This window comes from Oncorhynchus kisutch, linkage group LG16 (assembly GCF_002021735.2).
Source record: "Oncorhynchus kisutch isolate 150728-3 linkage group LG16, Okis_V2, whole genome shotgun sequence".
NCBI lineage: Eukaryota > Metazoa > Chordata > Actinopteri > Salmoniformes > Salmonidae > Oncorhynchus > Oncorhynchus kisutch.
The window spans coordinates 29,631,112-29,653,889 of NC_034189.2; the positions used below are offsets into that span (position 1 = coordinate 29,631,112).

Sequence of the window (22,778 nt, forward strand, 5' to 3'; positions counted from 1 at the left end):
TTTGGAGAACATCTGGGCCCTTCTCCTAAATTTTGCAAGAGGACATTGATGTTGTCATTGAATGATGTTCAATGTGCATTGACGCAGCAACATATCAGTGCTAATTTATTCATATGCTCTGGGCTCTGAATAAAAGCAGTCAAATCCACCTCTCATGATGGAGGTGCTCTCTCTTTCTTTCTTTCTCTCTCTCTCTCCCTTCCCCCTCTTCTCCTTGTCTCGTGAGGGGAATTGGGCGAGGCACTGTTAGCGTGACAAAGAGGACAGCGGATGCTCATTGAACATCGTCCTAGCCTAGGCATGCCCCTCTCTGCCTGTCCCCAATCACGTATATTTCATTTATTGGATCACATTTTATAAATTCTAATCTTTATCTCCTGTAGATCAAGAGCCTCAAACATGACCGTCATTAGCGCCTCTCATTCTCTTCTCATCGACACATTGTGTCTACTCGGATGTGCATTACATCAGAAATGAACCAGAGTTACACAGACAAAGGATTCCCTCCCTTCATGGGCTGGGTCATAAACACTGTGGTCATGTGACATGGGAGAGCACCGTTGTCCTATCACAACAGCCCTGGCCTCCTGTCAATGTGACAATGGCTAAAGACCACCACCTGGTGGCTACATTGGGACTAGTTATTACTTGTAAGAGGGAGATGCATGTTTTGCTCTGCACATTGGATTTTGGGTATTAACTACGATTGCATCAGCAGTGTGGGTGTAGAGAGAATGGTTCTTATTGTGCATCTTATTAAATTGGGTTACGTTTGGTTCACATACATCATTTAGTTGGACATTCATTTTAGACCCATTTGGAAATGAGGCTGTTATGAAATGATTGCTTTTTTATATATTTCATGAGCATTGCGCATTTCTGAAGATCTAGTTAGTGCTTGTAACAATCATTATTAAATAGTCATCTGTATGTTGTCTCCATACAGAAAGGATTCACTCCGCTGCATGTGGCGTCCAAGTACGGAAGCCTGGATGTGACCAAACTTCTCCTGCAGAAAAGAGCCCCTCCCGATTCTGCTGGGAAGGTAAGCATCATTACCATAACTCAAACCCTAAATCATAGTATAGCTCTACATGTTATAGAGGGAAAATATAACCATACAAAAAAATACATTTCTCACCAGGTGTGTTATATTTCCACGATTTCGATTCAGATAATTCACTGACCTTGAAGGGCTGTTATGGGATAAAGAATAGTCTATATCAAAGCTTTATCTGGCAAAATATTATTTTTAAATTCTGTTTGTATTTCTGTGTTGAGGCTATGTTGTCAGCGAGACTACCGGTGAGCATAGTTTGACCAAATCAACTTTCCATTTGATTAACTACTGTTTTTTCCTCTACTTTTAGGAAAGACATAACATATATCATTTTTCTTCTTATTCTTTTTGAATAAGGACCCGCCCAGTGAGCCTCCTGCTGCTTGCTCTTTAATAGAAGTCTAATTCTCAATAACATGCTGTAATAGTACCCCGGTAACACAGCTCATCATATGTGTGTGTGTGTTGACTAGCTAGCATTAATAGCTGCTTGCTCTGCTAACCAGCCTGGTTTAATCCAATACAGAATGGCCTCACGCCTCTCCATGTCGCTGCGCATTACGATAACCAGAAGGTGGCGCTCCTGCTTTTGGACAAAGGGGCCTCGCCCCACGCCACGGCCAAGGTGAGACCTCCCGTCACTCAGACCCCCCACCCCCGGTCACTGTCCTCACAGGTGGGAGGACAGACGTCGGTCGGCCTTGGGGTGGACGGTCGAACGTCATTTTGAAGCTGTGTGTGTGCGTGTGTGTACGTGTGTGGACATCTTTTCGGAGTATCTGTACAACTGAATTGATGTACTCTCGACCTCCCTCTCTCCTCCAGAATGGCTACACTCCCCTCCACATTGCGGCGAAGAAGAACCAGATGGACATAGCGGTGGTGCTGCTGCAGTACGGGGCCGAGACCAACATCCTGACCAAGCAGGGGGTCACCCCCCTACACCTGGCCTCACAGGAGGGACACGCTGACATGGCCGCCCTGCTCATGGAGAAGGGGACTCAAGTCAACGTCCCCACCAAGGTAGGCCTACCTCTTCCCATCCCTCTCGGTTTTAAACTGCTTATGTCACGCGGCCGCGGACCTGAACTTGTTTACATACCCTACATTACTCATCTCATATGTATATACTGTACTCAATACCATCTACTCCATCTTGCCTATGCCGTTCTGTACCATCACTCATTCATATCTTTATGTACATATTCTTTATCCCTTTACACTTGTGTGTATAAGGTAGTAGTTTTGGAATTGTTAGGTTAGATTACTTGTTGGTTATTACTGCATTGTCGGAACTAGAAGCACAAGCATTTCGCTACACTCGCATTAACATCTGCTAACCATGTGTATGTGACAAATAAAATTGATTTGATTTGAACCCACTCCTCAACGACCCACACTTTAAAACTAAGATGTTAAAATTGTGCATAGGCCTTCGTACTCCAGTCACAGACACTTTTCTGAGACGTGGTGTCTCACTGCTTCTGAGGGGTTCAAAATGAACAGGGCCTCTGATGTCAGTCTTTCATTCCACTCTGTCATGTGCTCTCATTCCTTTCAAGTCTCCCTTTTAAAGTACCCAGTGAATAGAGTTACATGCGCAGGAAAGGCTTAATCCTATCAGGTGTCGTTAGCTTGGACTATATTGGATTCAACGATATCTTTGTGACATTTTGCAAGGAAATAGGAGTTACACACACAGCTCTCAAGTTAGTATCTAGCCTTCGGTTCTGATTTCAGAGCTGTAGCGTGGCATGTGTGAATGTAACAGGAATGAATTTGCGAGAAGGGGAGAGTGTAGTTTCACGGCTATTTTAGGAAGAGTGTGAGACTGCTTGTGCCCTGAGCTGTTTAGGGCCGAGTCAGAGAGCGGGAGGTGGGAGGTTGAAAAACCGCCGTGACGACCATGGATGTCTGCCCACACGTGTCACACCGAAGGCCCTGCCTGTCAGACACAGTCGTACTTAACGGTCCCTGTCTGTGGGCATGCATGCCCCTACACACACTTACAGTATACAGTACACTTTTTTTTCTTTTCAAAAAAATAATGTTGATTATTTTCCAATAAAAAAATGTTTTTTTAAAGACAGCAATACTAACAATGACATTCATTGTACTGTTGAATGGGATAGCCAATTTAGAGGACAAAACAAAACTTAACTCACACATACACAAAATAAAACTAAATCCTATTAGGTGGTACATGTATAAGAAGACAGCGTATAGTCATTACAAGCAGTGTAGTTAAGCCAAAAATAAATATGGAGTGGAGTACAGCTCAGAGTAGCAGCAGATCGTCAACCCAGTTATGAAGCGGGACTAGACCATTTATCCAGTATCAGCTGACATATTTTGTAAAACATTGGACTTCTATTGGAGGTATTGTATTGAATCTTTTCCATATGTATTACATTCCCTAAATCCCGTAACCACATTTCAAAGGTAGGTACAGTCTCCAATTTCCACAATTGCAATATGAGCCTTTTGGCTAATAGAGTACAAAGAGAGACAGATTTCCCTTCGTGGTTATTCCCATCAACTGTACCAAACAGAGCGATCAGTGGGTCTGGAGCTAGAACTCTATCAAAGGCTCTAGATAAGTCATAAAAAATGAGAGCCCAGTAAGCACGTAATTTAGGACATGTCCAGAATAAGTGGGTCAACGTCCCCTCATTCTGCTTGCACCTCTCACACAGTGGTGAGGTGTCCGGGAATATTTTATGCAGTTTTACTTTTGAGTAATGTAACCTGTGTATCACCTTAAACTGTACAAGGTTGTGTCTGGCATTCACTGAACTGTGGTTTATATTCCTGAGAGCTTCTACCCAGTCCTCATCTGAGATTTCTGACCCAAGTTCTTGTTCCCAAGCCCTTTTACTAGTGTCTGTGGATACCTCTATGTGGGCCTGTAGCACATCATACAGTCTAGAGACCGACCCTTTTTGAACGGGGTTTGACAAGGATCAAGCTAATGTAGGACTATTTGGCTTAATGCCATACTGTGGGATATGTGTCCTTACGAAATTCCTGATTTGGAGGTATCTGAAAAAATGTGTTGTTGGCATGTTGATCTTTCCCTGTAATTGTTGAAATGAAGCTAACAGACCATCTATGTATAGATTATCAATTGTTGTGAGCCCCCTTCTCCCTCCACTGTGAAAATACCACATCATCCAATGCAGGGTGGAAAGCATGATTCAGACAAATTGGGCTGTCTGTGTAAACAGTGGGTATGTTAAGAAAATACCTCATCTGTTTCCAGATCCTAAGCGTATGACAAATGACTGGATTAGAGTCATAAGTGTCTTTTTTCACATATGATAGGCTCGTACACTCTTAGAAAAAAGGGTTCTTCGGCTGTCCACATAGGATAACCTCGCCTGTCACTCAAAAACTCCTCCCATTTTGGTTCCAGGTACAACCCTTTTTGTTTCCAGGTAGAACCCTTTTGGGTTCCATATAGAATCCCCTGTGGAGAGGGTTCTACATGGAAGCCAAAACAGTTCTACTTGGAACCAAAAGGGTTCTACCTGGAACCAAAACGGTTCTCCTATGGATTCTAGATAGCACCTTTTTTTCTAAGTGTGTAGGCATGCACATACTATAAATACATACGCATATGAATACAGTTCATGCACACAATTGCATGTACACACATGCGTGCGCACACACGCACTTTACAGTCCCCCACACACTTTGTCTTTTAAATTTAGAGCAGGATAGCAAGGCCACAGGGCTTCATCTCCAGCCAAGCAGAAACCCAGATATATTCCTCCTTTAAACTTTTTACAAACCACTCAGTCTTCACCCAGCTCCATCAGTCAACCCCAGACAGACCTCCCACTGGGCACGCACTGGTTGAATCAACGTTGTTTCCATTTCATTTCAATGGAAGGACGTTGAACCAATGTGGAATAGACGTCGAATTGACGTGGTTGAAGATATATCACTGTTTTCCATGACCTTGTCTGCCTTGTCTCCGGGGTGCAAGAACATGCACTCTGCATGAGAAGACCCTAAATACCCAGTCACATCTGCCCCCCCCCCCCCCCCCCTGTCAACACATTATTTCCTGTCCTGTAAAAGTCGCATGTCACTCAAAAACCTCCTCCATTAATATTTAGGGGAAACCACATGACCTGCCCAGGTGAAACTACTGTCCATAGGTACACAGTAGGCTGATTCATTCATGGAGAGAGGTGGTGAGTAACAAACATATTGTTGTTTGTGTTCCTTCAGAGTGGCCTCACCCCACTCCATCTGGCTGCCCAGGAGGACAAGGTGGCTGTGGGTGAGATACTGGCTAAACATGGAGCCAACCTGGACCAGCAAACTAAGGTATGGCGTATATTCATTTCATTTGAGCATTGACTGACGATTGTACTGAAATACTGATAATATACAGTATGTCTCCCATATACTGTACTTCAATATGCTAATGAATATCTGTTTCTCTTTTCATGATGTTCGTAGTAGATGTTTTGATACTATGATTGACCATTATCGTTCCAGTTGGGTTACACTCCTCTGATCGTAGCGTGTCACTATGGCAATGCCAAGATGGTCAACTTCCTCTTACAGAATGGTGCTAGTGTCAATGCCAAAACCAAGGTAACACACCATGCACAAAACTACCACAGTACACTCTTAGAAAAAAAGGGTTTCAAAAAGGGTTCTTCGACTGTCCCAATAGGAGAACCCGTTTTGGTATCAAGTAGAAACCTTTTTGAGTTCCATGTAGAACCCTCTGTGGGAAAAACTATTTTAGGTTCTAGATAGCACCTTTTTTTTAAAGAGATACTTCTGGATTTTGAGAATGAGGCCCTTTATACAGTATACTTCCCCAGTCAGATTTCTATGCCTCTGTGGGCAGGTTTAAGGAAGTTGCTAACTAGCGCTAGTGCCATGATTGGAAGTCAATGGTAACTGCTAGCATGCTAGTAGATACCATAGACTTCCAGTCATTATGCTAACTCTAGTTAGCATTGGCTCGCAAAACTACCTCTGACTTCCTTCATACTGGAAAACAGAGACATAACATTGGTATCCACGAGTTCATCTGACTGGGGAAGTAGATAAAGGACCTCCTACGTAAATTCCCAAAGTTTCCCTTTAACTGTGTTATGAATGTTCAATAATGCATTATTTCCTTTGACAGAAAAGATCAAATGCTATCGTAAGGGTTCATACATAATTTCTAAAATGTTCAGGCCTTGCCAGACAGTCATTACTCTGTTTGACATTCTCTTCTCAGAATGGATACACTCCCCTCCACCAAGCAGCACAGCAAGGAAACACACACATCATCAATCTACTGCTGCAGAATGGAGCTAAGCCCAACAACATCACTGCGGTGTGTGGACTAGCTTCTGAACACACACACACACACACACACACACACACACACACACACACACACACACACACACACACACACACACACACACACACACATTCACACACACAGACACACACACACGCATGCGCACACACACGCATGCACAAGAACATATGCACACAGGCACTAACACACACACACGCATGCACACACACACACACACAAACACACACATTCACACACACAGACACACACACACACACGCGCACACACACGCATGCACAAGAACATATGCACACAGGCACTAACACACACACACACACACGCATGCACAAGCACACATGCACACAGGCACTAGCACACACACACTTATGTCTTTCTCCCATCCTCTAGAATGGTAACACAGCTCTGGCCATCGCCCGACGACTTGGCTACATCTCGGTGGTGGACACACTCAAGGTTGTCACCGAGGAGATCATTACCTCGACAACCGTGAGTCACACAACTATCACACAACTATCTCACACCACTATCCCTAAAATAAACAATTCACACATGATTTCGCCTATAAAGTTGGAATGATCTTGTTCATGTTGTTTAGACGGTGACAGAGAAACACAAGTTGAACGTCCCTGAGACTATGACTGAAGTCCTAGATGTCTCTGATGAGGAGGGTGAGTTTGCCACTTGATCCAGTCAGTAGGCTACTGTATATGACCACAACCATGTATAGAGACGGTCATGCTAAACCTCAGTCCATTTATGTTTGCCCTACAAGAACTTCAGCTAACCCGACTTCATGTTAAAATCCTGCCCCAGTTTTCTGTAGACACTGATTGACTAATAGGCTATCTCAGTAAGCCTTCCCCAAATCCCTCCCTTTTCCCCATTGCCCAATCCTACACAAAAAAAAATTGTATAGAACCTAAAAGGGTTCTTCGGCTGTCCCCATAGGAGAACCCTTTGAAGAATCCTTTTTGGTTTCCGCAGAGGGTTCTGCCTGGAACCAAAAAGGTTATTTACCTGGAACCAAAAAGGGTTCTCATATGGGGACAGCCAAAGAACCCTTTTGGAACCCTTTTTTCGGGGAGAGTCTAGTGTGTGTTGTAGTAGACTAGTTTTCTCACTGTACGGTGTACTGTATAGGCCTACATACTGTACCCACAGTGCTGAAAGAGAGTGAGGATGATGTTCTGTCCGATGACTCCATGGATTTAGAAGGTACACCGTGCCAAGGTCGCCGTGGCGACTACTATTGAAGAGGGTGTGACGGTGTGTTGTGGTCGTGGCAATTCGCATGGCGTGAGATTCCTCTGCGAGGGTTGTGTAAAACGACCTGTCATGGATGAGTGGTTGAGAGGACATACTTGAACCTGCACTAAACTCACTTACTGATAGGGTTTGGATTCAAACATAGTGTGGTGAAACCAAGCTTGTGATATGCACATTTAGGCCCACTTCTCTAAATGTGGAATACTGGTTATCATTGCTGAAAGCATTAGTGCTGTCAACAAGCCTTTACGTTGACACTAGTGGTGGCTGTGCCCTCTTTTAATGTCAATGCAGAGAATGGTTTTGTTTTGTCACACTTCTTAAAATATCAGCTAAGGGGAAAGGGTGGATTTTAAAAGCATTTTTAATAGCATATTAGCATATTCACATGTTCTGAGGACTGTTGCCCCTGGGACTAGAGAGTGCCATTCAACTTCCAGCGAAAAGACACCAAAGACACCAATTAAAGCAGCAAAAGCTTGTCTGTACAGAACTCCCGGACGATAGTTTCACCCTGAGTGTTGTCAGTTCAAAGCGGATTTCAAATCCCCACTCAGAAATGCTGTCCTATCACATGCCGTAGCCGGGAAAGCCTGAATATGTAAGAATGTGTAAGCTACTTTTGAAGTGCTGCTTAAAGGGCTAACTTAACTTGAGCCTCCTTTAAAACACATTGCCAATGCTTTGCTGATTCATTCTGTATGGTTAATATTTATTAGCGTTGGTGGGAATACTTGTTAAAGGCAGTTAGTTCCACTCTTCCAGGCCCTCTGTCATGGCTCATAAAGTTTGTGCATTTTAGGGCCAATCTGTGTTTATGTGAACGGTCACCTCATTGACGTGGCAGTGCATTACGGATATGGACGATTTTTCTTTTTCCTGGCTCTTCCGGTTGCGCAGTGACTTCACTTTACTTCTCGAAGGAAACTTGGATCATAAGGGTGGAGTGGTTGGCAGTGATTTGGGTGGAAAAAGGACACACCCTGTCAATAGTTGTGTTTTGGAAGCTGTCAGAAGAGGATTGGGTTTGGTTGTGCAGACGGTGTGGCTGTTCTAACCGACGTTTATTGCTATTGGATGTGTTGTGAATGACATTGCTTTGTGAGTATTCCTTCTCAACCTGCATCTTATAGCTTACTTTACTCTTGCAGTTGTGGTGCTACTGTGCACATTACTAATTGTCGTGATAATGTGATTATATTGTACCTGTTCTCCCTTTTCTTTTGTTTCTAACTTTTCATTCTCCAGGCAGTGGTTATGCTATTGACACAGGAACATCTCTATCAGCCTACAGTATGTTTCTCACTTGTTCTGCCAGCACATCCTACAGTATGCTACCTGCTCCCATTATGCACTTTTCACACAATGGTGCCAACCCGAACTGTACTGTACTGGTTGAGATAGTTTTCTTTCACACTGTCCTTTCCAGTTGGGTTCCGCTAATTTTGGTGGGGTAAGGTGGATGCGTAACCGGGCCAGCACAGTACAGCTCGACTCAGTTTGGTTCAGCTCTGTCGTGGGCGAAAGGGTATTAGTGACTCTGCCCCCTGCTGTCCAGTAGTGGTAATAGCAGTAGTAGAGCTTTATGACGTGGTGGAGACTTGGCAGAGATGAGCTGTGTCTCTCAGCTCATCTGTAGTGCTTCAGTAACTGTAAGTATCTGATGTGTGTGTGTGAGTGTGTGTGTCACTAAGCCTCACGTTGACACACACCCTAGGTAAGGGCTGGCCCCTGCGTATATGTTTGCTTGCTAACTGTAGTCGCGTCACATCACAATGTCCCCTTCCCCCCGAGAAATACCCGTATTCTCGTCCATGTATCTCACCTGCCTCCCTCTCCCCTCCAGGTGACGACACGATGACAGGGGACGGAGGGGAGTACTTGAGGGCAGAGGACCTGAGGGAACTGGGAGATGACTCCTTGCCTGGACAGTACATGGATGGGATGAACTACCTGCGCTTCAGTCTGGAGGGGGGACGCTCTGACAGGTAGAGTCTACACACCGGATGAAGGAGACGTGTGTGTGTGTGTGTGTGTGTGTGTGTGTCTGTGAGATGATCTAATGATCTCATTTGTGGTGAATGCACAAATGTTTGTGATGTCTCTGATGAATGTCAACTAATTTCTCTTCCTCCTTTCCATGCTTACTGTACCTAGTCGAATGCAAAGGTATGTTGATATAAATGCTATTGTTTCTCTATGATTGAGTTGGTCCACATCCGTTGTAGAACTACTGTAGTAGATTTGAAGGAGTTTTTGTCGCTCTACTCCGACTCTGGCCTTCCATTTGTCCTTGATTTTACACTAGTTCACTTGTGCCATGTCTCATGGACAGACTTGCGCCATATTGGGTGGTGAACACTGTTTTAGCTGTGTGTGTGTGTGATGTTTCCATGGCTACCGACGTCACCTTTTTCCTCCTCTCCTCAGTTTGGACAGGTCCTACACTCCCAGTCACCACGGTTACTACTCTCCAAAACACGAAAGCATGATAGAGGAGATGCTCACCAGCCACAACGTAAGTAAAGAGCTTAACCTTTCCCATCCACCACTGTAAAGGGATGAACCAGGCCTTGAGACTTAATCATCTATTGAAACATATTGTGCATGCTATGCATTGCTGAAAGCAGTTGCTCTGCTCAATACAGAAAATATATGACTTTGATTCATAGGGTCGTAATGTCTTGACATTGACTAACTCCTGTATCGGAATGTAAGCGAGTGCTCTTAGAAATGTACTTTATTTGACTGTAGATCATTCAAAGTGTAAGTTTGAGTTGAGATGAACGTTGCCGTCTATCTAGAGACGGGTACCGTAAAGTAGCGCAAGCTAACGTGTTATGGTGCAATGCATCTTACCAGTTGTAAATTGCAATGTGTCAATGTTATTGCGTCTGTCCCTACTCCAAAAAACTTTTTTAAGAAAAGTTAAATAAAGTTGAGGTGCAATGTTTGTGTGTGTGTAAATGACTGTTGGCTGTGGCATGTCCTTAACAAGTGGCTCTTTGTTGGTTGCCAGGTGTCGTCTCTTGCCAGGGAAAATGAAAAGGACTCGTATCGTCTGAGCTGGGGCACAGAAAATCTGGACAATGTGGCACTGTCCTCCAGCCCCATCCACTCTGGGTAGGTACAGCGGGCACAGCGAGTACACAGAAGGGTTGGGCTTTAACTATCATATTTTTTATAAAAAATTTAAAAACAGATTTTGGTACAAAAGCTGCAACCGTTATCTGGTCGAACCCATCCTGAATGCAGGTTTCCCCTTGAGCCTAATGCGTTCAGCCCTGTTCAACAGGCACGAGAGCAATGGGGGGTCCAGGCAACTCATGTATTATTTATTTTTGTTCTGCGAACAGAATCACGATCTTTTGTAGTCCTACTCCGAGGCCCATCTGTTAAGCGGCTTTTGGGGGATAACACTACGGAGAGCAGTAATGAATAATGTTAGCGCTCATTATAGACATATTAGTCCAATGCATTGTGATATGAAGATCCGCTGTCATCCTCTAGTTTAACTCTCTCTGCCATGCTAATTGGTAACAATGACGGAAGATAATCCCCCTCTTAGTTATAATGACACAAGTCCTGAATCGGTAATGTAATGCTACTGAGAGTGTCTCGAAGTACTGGTTTAGGACAAGCAGTACGACAAAACAATTTGAAACATTGATCGTTGTCCAAAGGCACTGATGATTCTGGTCCACAGGGATGGGGAGTATGGTTTCTTTTCTTCTCTTTCAGCCCTAGAGACGTTTTCTTTTATATCCCTATCTATCTTTCTATCTACGGTGCCTTCGGAAAGTATTCAGACCCCTTGACTTTTTACCACATTTTGTTACGTTACAGCCTAATTCTAAAATGGATTAAAACATTTTTTTAAAGTCCTCCTCAATCTACACACAATGCCCCATAATGACAAAGCAAAAACTGTTTTTTTTCTCCATTTTTGCAAATGTATAAAATATTATAAAGACAAATATTTTATTTACATAAGTATTCAGACCCTTTTGTTATGAGACTCGAAATTGAGTTCAGGTGCATCCTGTTTCCTTTTATCATCCTTGAGATGTTTCTACAACTTGATTGGAGTCCACCTGTGGAAAATTCTATTGATTGGACATGATTTGGAAAGGCACACACCTGTCTATATAAGGTCCCCCAGTTGACAGTGCATGTCAGAGCAAAAACCAAGCCATGAGGTCGAAGGAATTGTCCGTAGAGCTCTGAGACACAATTGTGTTGTGGCCCAAATCTGGGGAAGACTACCAAAAAAGGTCTGCAGCATTGAAGGTTCCCAAGAACACTGTGGCCTCCATCATTCTTAAATGGAAGAAGTTTGGAACCACCAAGAGTCTTCCGAGAGCTGTCCTCCCGGCCAAACTGAGCAATCGGGGGAGAAGGGTCTTGGACAGGGAGGTGATCAAATACCCGATGGTCACTCTGACAGAGCTCCAGAGTTCCTCTGTGGAGATGGGTGAACCTTCCAAAAGGACAACCATCTCTGCAGCCCTCTACCAATCAGGCCTTTATGGTAGAGTGGCCAGAAGGAAGCCAGTCCAGTCCTGTAAAAGGCACATAAAGGACTCTCAGACCATGAGAAACAAGATTCCATGGTCTGATGAAACCAAGGTTGAACTATTTGGCCTCATTACCAAGCGTCACGTCTGGAGGAAACCTTGCACCATCCCTACGGTGAAGAATGGTGGTTGCAGCATCATGCTGTGGGGGTGTTTTTCAGCAGCAGGGCCTGGGAGACTAGTCAGAATCGAGGGAAAGATGAACGGAGCAATGTACAGAGAGATCCTTAATAAAAACCTGCTCCAGAGCCCTAAGTACCTCAGACTGGGGCGAAGGTTCTACTTCCAACAGGACAACGATCCTAAGCACACAGCCAAGGCTTTGGCACAAGTCTCTGTATGTCGTTGAGTGGCGCAGCAAGAGCCTGGACTTACACCCCCACAGCATGATGCTGCAACCACCATTCATCTCTGGAGAGACCTGAAAATAGCTGTGCAGCGACGCTCCCCATCCAACCTGACGGAACTTGCAGAGAAGCATGGGAGAAACTCCCCAAATACAGGTGTGCCAAGCTTTTAGCCTCATACCCAAGAAGATTCGAGGCTGTAATCGCTGCCAAAGGTGCTTCAACAAAGTAATGAGTACCTCTGTAAATGTGATATTTCATTTTTAGTTTGTTTTATAAATGTGTCATTATGGGGTTATTGTGTGTAGATTGAGGGGCAAAAAACTATTTAATCAATTTTAGAATATGGCTGTAACATAACAAAATGTAGAAAAAGTCACGGGGTCTGAATACTTTCCGAATGCACTGTATATTTCTTTATTTCTCTCTCTCTCTCTCTCTCTCTCTCATGGGGTCTCTGTTCTGTTTTCAGCCATTCCTCTCCGTGCCATGATCATGGCGACAGCAGGTGATCTACTGCACCTTGGTTTCCTCCTCTTCATCCTCCTCTTTGCACTCCTCCTCCTCTCTTTCACAGTGTGCTCTCCTTCTAGAGAGATGTGTTTGTTTGTGTTGTTGTTTCACAAATGCCTGTCTTGTGAGTGCAGCACTACTAACAGATGTTTCCAATGTTTTAGCTTTTGATCACTTGGACATTTGTCAACTTTAATATACATTTTTACACAGGCCTCTTTGTAAAGGGACACAATTTGCTCCTAGTGCTGCATCAAAGAGTCACACACATTACCTCATCATCATAGGTCAGCCATTGTGTCCATCTCGGTTGAATCCTGTTGACCTCATGGTGGCCATTTTGTTTGTTGTTTAATTGTGTTTGGTCGATTCACAACTGCAAGGGCTAGGGCTCTGTTCAATCAGATCTGCTTCAGCCGACATCAGTATAGCGGTTGTTTTGGTGGTGCCGAGCTTTAGGTGGTACTGCGTCAGAGTCGTCAAGTCCACAAGCGGCTCCTGGCATTATAGCCTACCTGAAGTGGACATTGCCGTTGGCTGCACAGAGTTGCGTTAAAGAGAAATCCCCATGCAGCCTTGTTAACAAGTTTGAATGCTGGAATGTGCGATGTAATCTTCACCTCAATTAGGCTGATACAATCCTCATTATTCAGTTGAATGTTTTTCAAATCGAGTGTCATCATTTTTATGCAGCCTATATTTTTTCTCATTCTGGAATTCTAACGCGAGTGTGGGATGGGGTGTTGCTTGGTGACACTGCCAAAACATCAGTGGGATATCGCCGGTTAACTCTTGATCCGATTGAAACCAGGCCCCTTGTGTTTGATATAACCAGTCTCCATGTTTACCGTTGTGCTGTATTGTTCCGTCTGCGTGTTGGAGTGTTTTTCTAACGGTTTGTTTGCTTTACCATAACATACTGGTGTCACCGGTGAAGTGCGTTTGAAGCTCCTTCACATTAGCCGTAAGAGTATGTGGTGTCACACCCATTCACCTCTCACTCACAGTCTGGTGTTTGTGCATGTAGGTATGCAGTGAAACCGTCATTCTTATGTTTGTGTGTTTTAACATGGATTCATATTTGTCTGTATATTTTCACCCCCCCAAATGTGTTTATTTTACTGAAAGTTATGTAGGTTATCTGTGTAAAGGGAAGTACAAAGATATACTGTATTTGTCACAATGCTTAAACATATATTTCTCTTCATTTTGTAAACATCACATCTGCCCCCCGCCCATTCCCGTAACAGCTTCCTGGTTAGCTTCATGGTGGATGCCAGGGGAGGAGCCATGCGGGGTTGCCGTCACAACGGCCTGCGCATCATTATCCCGCCGCGGAAGTGCAGCGCGCCCACGCGGGTGACCTGCCGCCTGGTGAAGAGGCACCGCCTGGCCACCATGCCCCCCATGGTGGAAGGAGAGGGCCTGGCCAGCAGGCTGATCGAGGTGGGGCCCGTCGGAGCCCAGTTCCTCGGGTAAGAAAATATGGGATGGAGGGAGGGAGGGAGGGAGGGAGGGAGGGAGTAAAAGTGTGAAAGAGAGAGGAAGTTGTATAGAGGGGCATGATGTCAGAGAGGGAGAATGACAGAGAGCGATGAGATGTCAGAGATTATGATCTATGCTGTGAGAGTCCAAGACTCAAGAGTGAGTGAGGTGAGAACGCTACGAGGGAAAGCGACAGCGACAGCGTGCGTCAAAAGACACTATAGGCCTACTGTATGAATCACAACCTGAGAATGTTGCTGCCCCTCTTCCTTTTCTCAGATTCATTTCACCCTGCCTCTGCCTTACTAAAACGGGCTATGCTCTTTGCTTCTTCCCAGTGGCAGGGGCCCTGCTTGTTTTCTTTTTAAACCGCATTCTAGCTGTAACTCAACCATTTTTTTTTTAGGAAGCTAACTGTTTCTATAAGACACATGGAAACAAAAAACTCTGAAAGGAAGCAGAAAACTGTGAAAGAACATTGCTCCATGATTGATTTGATATGTAGGTTGCCACTAAGAGTGGCTGTCTACTGATAATATACTGCCCCCTGATGGTGAAGTGTATAATAACTTACACTTTGAAAGCTCTGTGTATTTAAAGCCCGATGTATTTACCATGATGTCCTGATGACGGCCTCCACTCCACTCAGCCAAAAGGCTTTCACAAATCCCAACTAGTCACCCATTATTCTGACTACTTCCGCTCTCTCTCCCACTGCTGCTAACGGACGGTTGGTCTCACAGTAAACTGCACCTTCCCACTGCCCCACCCCCTCTTAACGAGGGTGAGAGCCTCGTTAGCCGCATCCTGCAGCTCGGGCCACCCGGGACAAAATTCCTTGGGTAGGGGACAACAAAACATATGAAACAATCCATGGATGCTACTGGTTCCATTTTATAGCCTCCTCCTTTTATGTTTAGACTCTCTGTGATATGTTGTGTCTGTGGCCTCACCTGTAATGCTATGTGTGCTAGTGTCGTGCTGGGCCAGGTTTCCCAAAGGTTCATCGTTGGGGAGCATTGTTAACCTTCGTAGGAGCGTCGTTAAATCCCCGAGCTGTTTCCCAAAACCAGCGTTATTGACGTTTGCACTTGAAAAACGCTCGTAACCTAACGCCTGGCTCAAACCACTCTTAGAACAGCTAAGTGTGTCTTTAGAATCGCATGGTTTATCCGTCTCACTGACCGCCGGTAACTTCAGAAAAGTTACAAAAAGCTGAACAATGTTTTTGCAATTGATACAAACAAGTGACGTATGAAAACACACCTTTAAATGAAAACTGAGATGACTTCCTTAAAATATAAATACAGTATGTTCAATCAATTGACTTCTATTTTGCTACTAGTAGGCTGCTGTCTGTAATTTGTCCCGATGTGTATTTCATGATGTGTAGCCTAACATGGGCGCAATGGCGTTGCGAAACGTGCGATTTAGTGCATTTTTATTGGATAAAGCATTTGAATAAAGCCACCTCAATATTTGCGGCCGTAGGTGGTAATATCTCTCTAGTAGCTGATCCGTCATCAGTTTTGTGAAATAATGATCATGTTAAGGTAAGATTTAAATGGAGAAAGCTGATCCGAGAGCAGCGCCTCCTTTCTTTCGATCCTATCAGTACCGACACATGCTCCAACGACGCACTTAGCGACCGTGGTGTTTTGGGATACGCATGTCACGTCTTCGGCCGTTGTAGGAAAGATGCATCGATAAAACACTTGTAAGCTTGAGTTCCATCGCTATTGGGAAACTGGGCCCTGGTGTCTTGCCCCACTTGTGCTCTCTGTCGTAGCATCCCAGACACTCCATTGTATGTTTGTTTTGTTCCTAGTTACTTTTCGGCTCCTTACCTTGTGCTTGGCTTTCTATGTTTAGTGCTGTCTGTCTGCCTGTTCAACCTCATGGTTTTATTGGTTCATTTGGTATCTTGGTGGATGTTTAGCATGACTGTCCCATAAGCATTTGTAGTTGACACTGTACTGTGCTCATCAGGTGAGTTGTTAGAAATGTGGTTGCTTACACACACACTTTACACACACCCACCTACATACATAACCCCCCCCCCCCCCATCTCCACCCACAAACACACGCACTCACCGTGCTCCCTGTCCCTGGTCGCAGGCCTGTAGTCGTGGAGATCCCTCACTTCGCTGCCCTGAGGGGGAAGGAGAGGGAGCTGGTGATCATGAGGAGTGAGACAGGAGAGAGCTGGAAGGAGCACCACTGTGAACACACCGAGGAGGAGCTCAACCAGATCCTCAACGGCATGGACGAGGGTGAGTGTGATGTCCTCAACGCGAGACAACACTTAGTGATCGTCATCGCTAGAGGCCATTGCCAAGAGGCCCTGCTCAAATATTTTGGAGAAGCATTCCCTCCCGCCTCCCTTTCGTGGAGTATTCCCTGATCTAAAAAGGCTGGATAGGTGAAAGTGAGGATTACACCAACCCAGTCCTGAGCAGTGATTACTCCAAGGAGGGGAGGAAGGAAGAAATCATCGTCAAAGTATTTCAACAGAGCCAGAGTCAAATGAACCACCATTCCTTCTGTCCTCCTCTCCAGAACTGGACCCTCCAGAGGAGCTGGAGAAGAAGCGTATCTGCCGCATCATCACCAGAGACTTCCCCCAGTACTTTGCGGTGGTGTCCCGGGTCAAACAGGACAGTAACCTGATCGGTCCAGACGGGGGCATCCTCAGCAGCACGGTGGTGCCTACGGTCCAGGCAGTCTTCCCAGAGGGAGCCCTCACCAAGAGGATCAAAGTGGGACTACAGGTAATTTACTTCAAATATTATCTTCAGAGAGTGAAAACACCATTTCATTTGAGTGTCTGTTAAATGTTCTCGACTTATTTTCCCAATTAATGGGTCCCTATGGCATGAGCGGCAGTCAGGAGAAGTTATAATCAAAAAGAATGGCACGTTGCTTGATTCTGAGGCAGAGCTTTAATGGAGCAAAAGTTAAATACGTTGAGTATTTTATGATTACTACACTGTCATCATGTTTTATCAACATCATAATCCATTTTTTTTAACGCCAAAGCCGATTCAAGGTATCTCTAATGTCAGTCTACTTCTAAAGCCATTACCTGTGATTTCCAGGCTCAGCCAATGAACGTGGACGTGGTGAAGAAGCTCCTGGGGAACAAGGCTACATTCAGCCCCATCGTGACCCTGGAGCCCCGGAGGAGGAAGTTCCATAAACCCATAACCATGACCATCCCCATCCCCAAGAGTAACACTGACCCAGTGGTCAACGGCTTCGGAGGGGACCAGCCCACCCTGCGCCTGCTCTGTAGTATTACAGGTTAGAGAGAAGGGTGGATTCAACGCACACACACATATACACAGATATATACAGAACCAATCAAATGTTTAGACAGCTACTCATTCAAGGGTTTTTCTTTCTGTTTACTGTTTTCTACACTATAGAATAATAGTGAAGACATCAAAACTATGAAATAACACGTATGGAATCATGTAGCAACCAAAAAATTGTTCAACAAATCAAAATAGATTTTAGATTTTAGATTCTTCAAAGTAGCCACCCTTTGCCTTGATGACTGCTTTGCACACTCTTGGAATTCTCTCAACCAGCTCCACCTGGAATGCTTTTCAACAGTCTTGAAGGAGTTTCCACATATGCTGAGCATGTGCTTTTCCTTCACTCTGCGGTCCAACTCATCCCAAACCATCTCAATTGGGTTGAGGTCGGGTGATTGTGGATGCTTTAGTATTCGGAAGTGTTACATTTCTAACTCAAAACCGCAGTATAGTATTTCTTCATCAACTTCTTTATGTTTTCGTTAATAATATAATTATAAAAATACTCTTTCAAAATGCGGATGTTTATTTAGTTATTCTAAATTAAAACCAAAAGCCACTTCATGGCAACAATTTGACTTAATCTCTGTTTGGGTATTGGTTAGACTAGAATAAAAAAAATAAGGGTGCAGAAATGTTATGCTCTTAGTGTAACTTTTATTTAACTAGGCCAGTCAGTTAAGAACAAATAATTTTATTTTCAAGGACAGTGTCACGTTCTGACCATAGTTCTGTTATTTTATTCTTTGTTTTAGTATGGTCAGGGTGTGAGTTGGGGTGGGCAGTCTATGTTGGTTTTTCTATGTTGGTTTTTGTGTTCGGCGTTCTCTGCGTTTTGTGTATGGTTCTCAATCAGAGGCAGGTGTCATTAGTTGTCTCTGATTGAGAATCATACTTAGGTAGCCTTTTTCCACCTGGGTTTTGTGGGTGTTTATTTCCTGTTTAGTGTTTTGTCATTCACCTTACGGGACTGTTTGTTTGTTGTTTATTGTTTTTGTTCAGTGTTCATTTTGCTTAATTAAATTATGGACACTTACCACGCTGCGTTTTGGTCGCTACTCCTGCTCAGAAGAGGAGGACGAGATCCCTTACAGACAGCCTACTCCTTTCTCCCCGTCGGGATATTGAAACCCAGTCTCACGCATTCCCTGCCCGCACGACTTGGGGATTCTTCAGCTAAATAGCCCAGTGCTGTACTCCCGACCGTCACATTGTACAGCGCCAAATTTTCCACTCCATCCTAACGGAAACTCAGATGGTTTTTCGTTTTTCTTGGAATAAAAACACCATAATATTAAGTACCAATCAAAAGTTTGGACACACCTACTCATTCCAGAATTTCTTTATTTTTTACTATTTTCTACATTGTAGAATAATAGTGAAGACATCACAACCATGAAATAACACATATGGAATCAGTTAAGAACAAATTCTTATTTACAAGGACAGCCTACTCCTTCCTCCCAGTCGGGGAATTGAACCCCAGTCTCCCGCTTGCCCGTCACTGAGAAAGTCTGGACATGGCCTGCTCTCCCTTATGTAAGGAATTAGGCACTTTCCCATGTTTACTACAGTATGTATTGTAGGCTATGTTTACTTGTCAGACTGCACAGGCTTATATCTTCAAAATGTTTTAAATGCTTAATTATCCAAATGTAAAAGCATATACTGTACAGTACTATATTTCTTCGGCAACATCTTTATGCTTTCGTTAATAAAATAATGATAAAAATCTTCTTTCAAAATGCAGATGTTGATTTAGTTATGAATCCATAACGAATTACTACGGGAATAAATAGCACTGATTTCCAGAAATATTTGAACAAAGTTGACTAATGAAGGCAAACAAATTGTTGCTTACTGGAAAATACTCTTTCAAACACACATGGTCACGTTGTGCAGCGTTATTATGGCTATTAGCAGGGCTATATTTTGGCCTTTATAAATATTTTTGGGGCCTTTATCCAGATTACAATCGCTCAATGTTGTTGTTTTTTTAACAAAATAATGTCAAAAATATCGATATATATATATAGCTGTGGACGTCTATTTCAGCACCGTTTCTCGCTGCTCTGAGACAAACATGGAGAAACAAAAATGTTCAGTTATATTCCACGATATTCTTCAGATATATGTGTTGACTGAATATAAGCAAGTGATGTCTGCTAAATAATCAAGTTAGGTTTCTCCAGAAATTAATCATTCTAAATAAAAAACTGGCTTTATTTACAAATTAGTGAGAATGTCTCACCCCATGTTCAAGAATTGCCTTTTTCTCAATCACTCTAGGTTAAGTGAAAAAGACATTTCCAAAATATCGATACTTTTTAAACAAAGCGATTATTATTAATTCATTCATTTAGAATTATATAAAAGCCCCTTAGATATTCTCACAGATCAGGTTTGCCCTAACAAAAAATGCCCCTTAGATATTAATTTAGAATCCTGTTTTTTGTTTTTCTTGGAATAGAAACACCATAATATTAATCAAATGAATTAAGCCAAATTTCTTAAAATCAATCCCATGTACTATGTTATTACAAGAAAGGTTTTAAATTCTCTAGTAATGCCAATATGGGAGACTATCAAACGCTTCTCAAAGTTGCCCTCTGGTGGTCAAACTAGCACTAACTTGCATTAACGTAAAAAATTACTGCCAATGAAATAACGTGCCATAGAATGCTGCAGCAGCCCGCAAGGTGTGCTGCAGTATGATGCAACTTTTAAAGGAGGAACCACTGTACATACATACATACGTACATACATACATGCATACATACATACATACAAACTGTACACACACACTCACACACACACTGCAGGGACACACACAAACCATGTCTGTAGCTAACCTTCTAACATTTTTCAATTGTATTCTTCTTCAAAGGTGGAACGACGCCAGCCCAATGGGAGGACATTACAGGAACCACGCCCCTAACGTTCATCAACGACTGTGTCTCCTTCACGACCAATGTATCGGCCAGGTTCTGGCTGATAGACTGTCGGCAGGTGCAGGAGTCAGTAAACTTCTCCAGCTCGGTCTACAGGGAGATCATCTGTGTTCCGTACATGGCCAAGTTCGTCATCTTCGCCAAGACCCACGACCCCATTGAAGCGCGGCTCCGCTGCTTCTGTATGACTGACGACAAGATGGACAAGACCCTCGAGCAACAGGAGAACTTCACAGAGGTGGCCAGGAGCAGAGACGTAGAGGTGGGTTTCATGGTAGAGGTGTGGTCAAGGGCTAGGAGGGATGTACCTTTAAGCTCTATCTTTATGTGCTATTCCCTTCTAAAAATATTGTATTCTCCAGTGAAAGGTGTAGTAAATTGCCAGTAAAGTGTGAAGGCTTAGTAAATCACACCGTAGATTACTAACAGGGATGGTTTGGTATGTTTCTATTCTCTTCAGGTCCTGGAGGGTAAACCCATCTATGCAGACTGCTTTGGCAATCTGGTCCCTCTCACCAAGAGTGGCCAGCACCATCTCTTCAGCTTCTTTGCCTTCAAAGAGAACAGGCTGGCACTCTTCATCAAGGTGAGTATTACTGGGGCAGCATTCATACACTCTTCCGTATCATTTACTGTATTACAAACTAGCCATGTATCGTAAACTGTATGTTAATTGATTGATTGATTGACTGACTGACGATAATGATGCCGATGATTCCACAGATCCGAGACAACACTCAGGATCCGTGTGGCCGTCTGTCCTTTATGAAAGAACCCAGGTCTTATAGAAGTCTGGCCCACAACGCCATATGCAACCTGAACATCACACTACCATCCTACTCAAAGGTAAGAACACTGTAACATTACCGCCACCTAAACCCACAGCCTAGGATTCACCTAGGACCTGGAATTGTTTCTGATCATGTGACCTGACCAGGAGAAAATCTGGTTCCTGTATAGCACACCAGCAGTTCCCATTGCATGCCTGAGTGTTCGTCATTGCTGACTTATTTAAAATAGATTGACTTGTGTATTCAAGAATAACTGAGTATTCAAGTCCTTAACTAGCATTACCCACAGGTACATTAACCTCTCTGGGGTATTCGGGACGGTAGCGTCCCACCTCAACAACAGCCAGTGAAAGTGCAGGGCGCCAAATTCAAAACAACAGAAATCCCATAGTTAAAAGTCCTCAGACATACAAGTATTTCACACCATTTTAAAGATAAACTTGTTGTAAATCCAGCCACAGTGTCCGATTTCAAAAAGGCTTTACGACGAAAGCACACCAAACGATTATGTTAGGTCAGGACCTAGTCACAGAAAAACAGCAATTTTTCCAGCCAAAGAGAGGAGTCACAAAAAGCAGAAATAGAGATAAAATGAATCACTAACCTTTGATGATCTTCATCAGATGACACTCATAGGACTTCATGTTACACAATACATGTATTGTGTTTTGTTCGATAAAGTTCATATTTATATCCCAAAATCTCAGTTTACATTGGCGCGTTACATTCAGTAGTACCAAAACATCCGGTGATTTTGCAGAGAGCGACATCAATTTACAGAAATACTCATAATAAACATTGCTAAAAGATACAAGTGTTATGCATGGAATTTTAGATCCACTTCTCCTTAATGCAACCGCTGTGTCAGATTTTTAAAAAGCTTTACCGAAAAAGCACACCATGCAATAATCTGAGTACAGTGCTCAGACAACAAAACAAGCCATACAGATATCTGCCATGTTGTGGAGTCAACAGAAGTCAGAAAGAGCATTATAAATATTCACTTACCTTTGATGATCTTCATCAGAATGCACTCCCAGGAATCCCAGTTCCACAATAAATGTTTGATTTGTTCGATAAAGTCCATCATTTATGTCCAAATACCTCCCTTTTTGTTTGCGCGT

General features: G+C 43.5%; 1 protein-coding gene across 8 annotated transcripts in view; it reads left to right on the forward strand.

Annotated features, from left to right (window-relative positions):
- The window catches only part of LOC109906763 (ankyrin-2), a 116,592-nt gene that overhangs the window by 59,968 nt on the left and 33,846 nt on the right, over window positions 1–22,778 (forward strand). For 2 of the 8 annotated variants that reach the window (XM_031792197.1, XM_031792198.1), the window contains 21 exons: window positions 947–1,045; window positions 1,587–1,685; window positions 1,886–2,083; window positions 5,300–5,398; window positions 5,573–5,671; window positions 6,315–6,413; window positions 6,792–6,890; window positions 7,000–7,072; window positions 9,517–9,658; window positions 9,828–9,839; window positions 10,101–10,188; window positions 10,690–10,793; window positions 13,067–13,102; window positions 14,358–14,582; window positions 15,336–15,434; window positions 16,711–16,865; window positions 17,152–17,363; window positions 17,691–17,895; window positions 20,800–21,125; window positions 21,324–21,449; window positions 21,587–21,709. In XM_031792197.1, the coding sequence (XP_031648057.1) occupies window positions 947–1,045; window positions 1,587–1,685; window positions 1,886–2,083; window positions 5,300–5,398; window positions 5,573–5,671; window positions 6,315–6,413; window positions 6,792–6,890; window positions 7,000–7,072; window positions 9,517–9,658; window positions 9,828–9,839; window positions 10,101–10,188; window positions 10,690–10,793; window positions 13,067–13,102; window positions 14,358–14,582; window positions 15,336–15,434; window positions 16,711–16,865; window positions 17,152–17,363; window positions 17,691–17,895; window positions 20,800–21,125; window positions 21,324–21,449; window positions 21,587–21,709 (2,718 nt within the window). Of the gene's footprint in view, window positions 1–946; window positions 1,046–1,586; window positions 1,686–1,885; window positions 2,084–5,299; window positions 5,399–5,572; window positions 5,672–6,314; window positions 6,414–6,791; window positions 6,891–6,999; window positions 7,073–8,918; window positions 8,964–9,516; window positions 9,659–9,827; window positions 9,840–10,100; window positions 10,189–10,689; window positions 10,794–13,066; window positions 13,103–14,357; window positions 14,583–15,335; window positions 15,435–16,710; window positions 16,866–17,151; window positions 17,364–17,690; window positions 17,896–20,799; window positions 21,126–21,323; window positions 21,450–21,586; window positions 21,710–22,778 lie in introns of all 8 variants that reach the window. The other 6 variants (XM_031792202.1, XM_031792203.1, XM_031792195.1 and 3 more) reach the window with 5 other exon arrangements.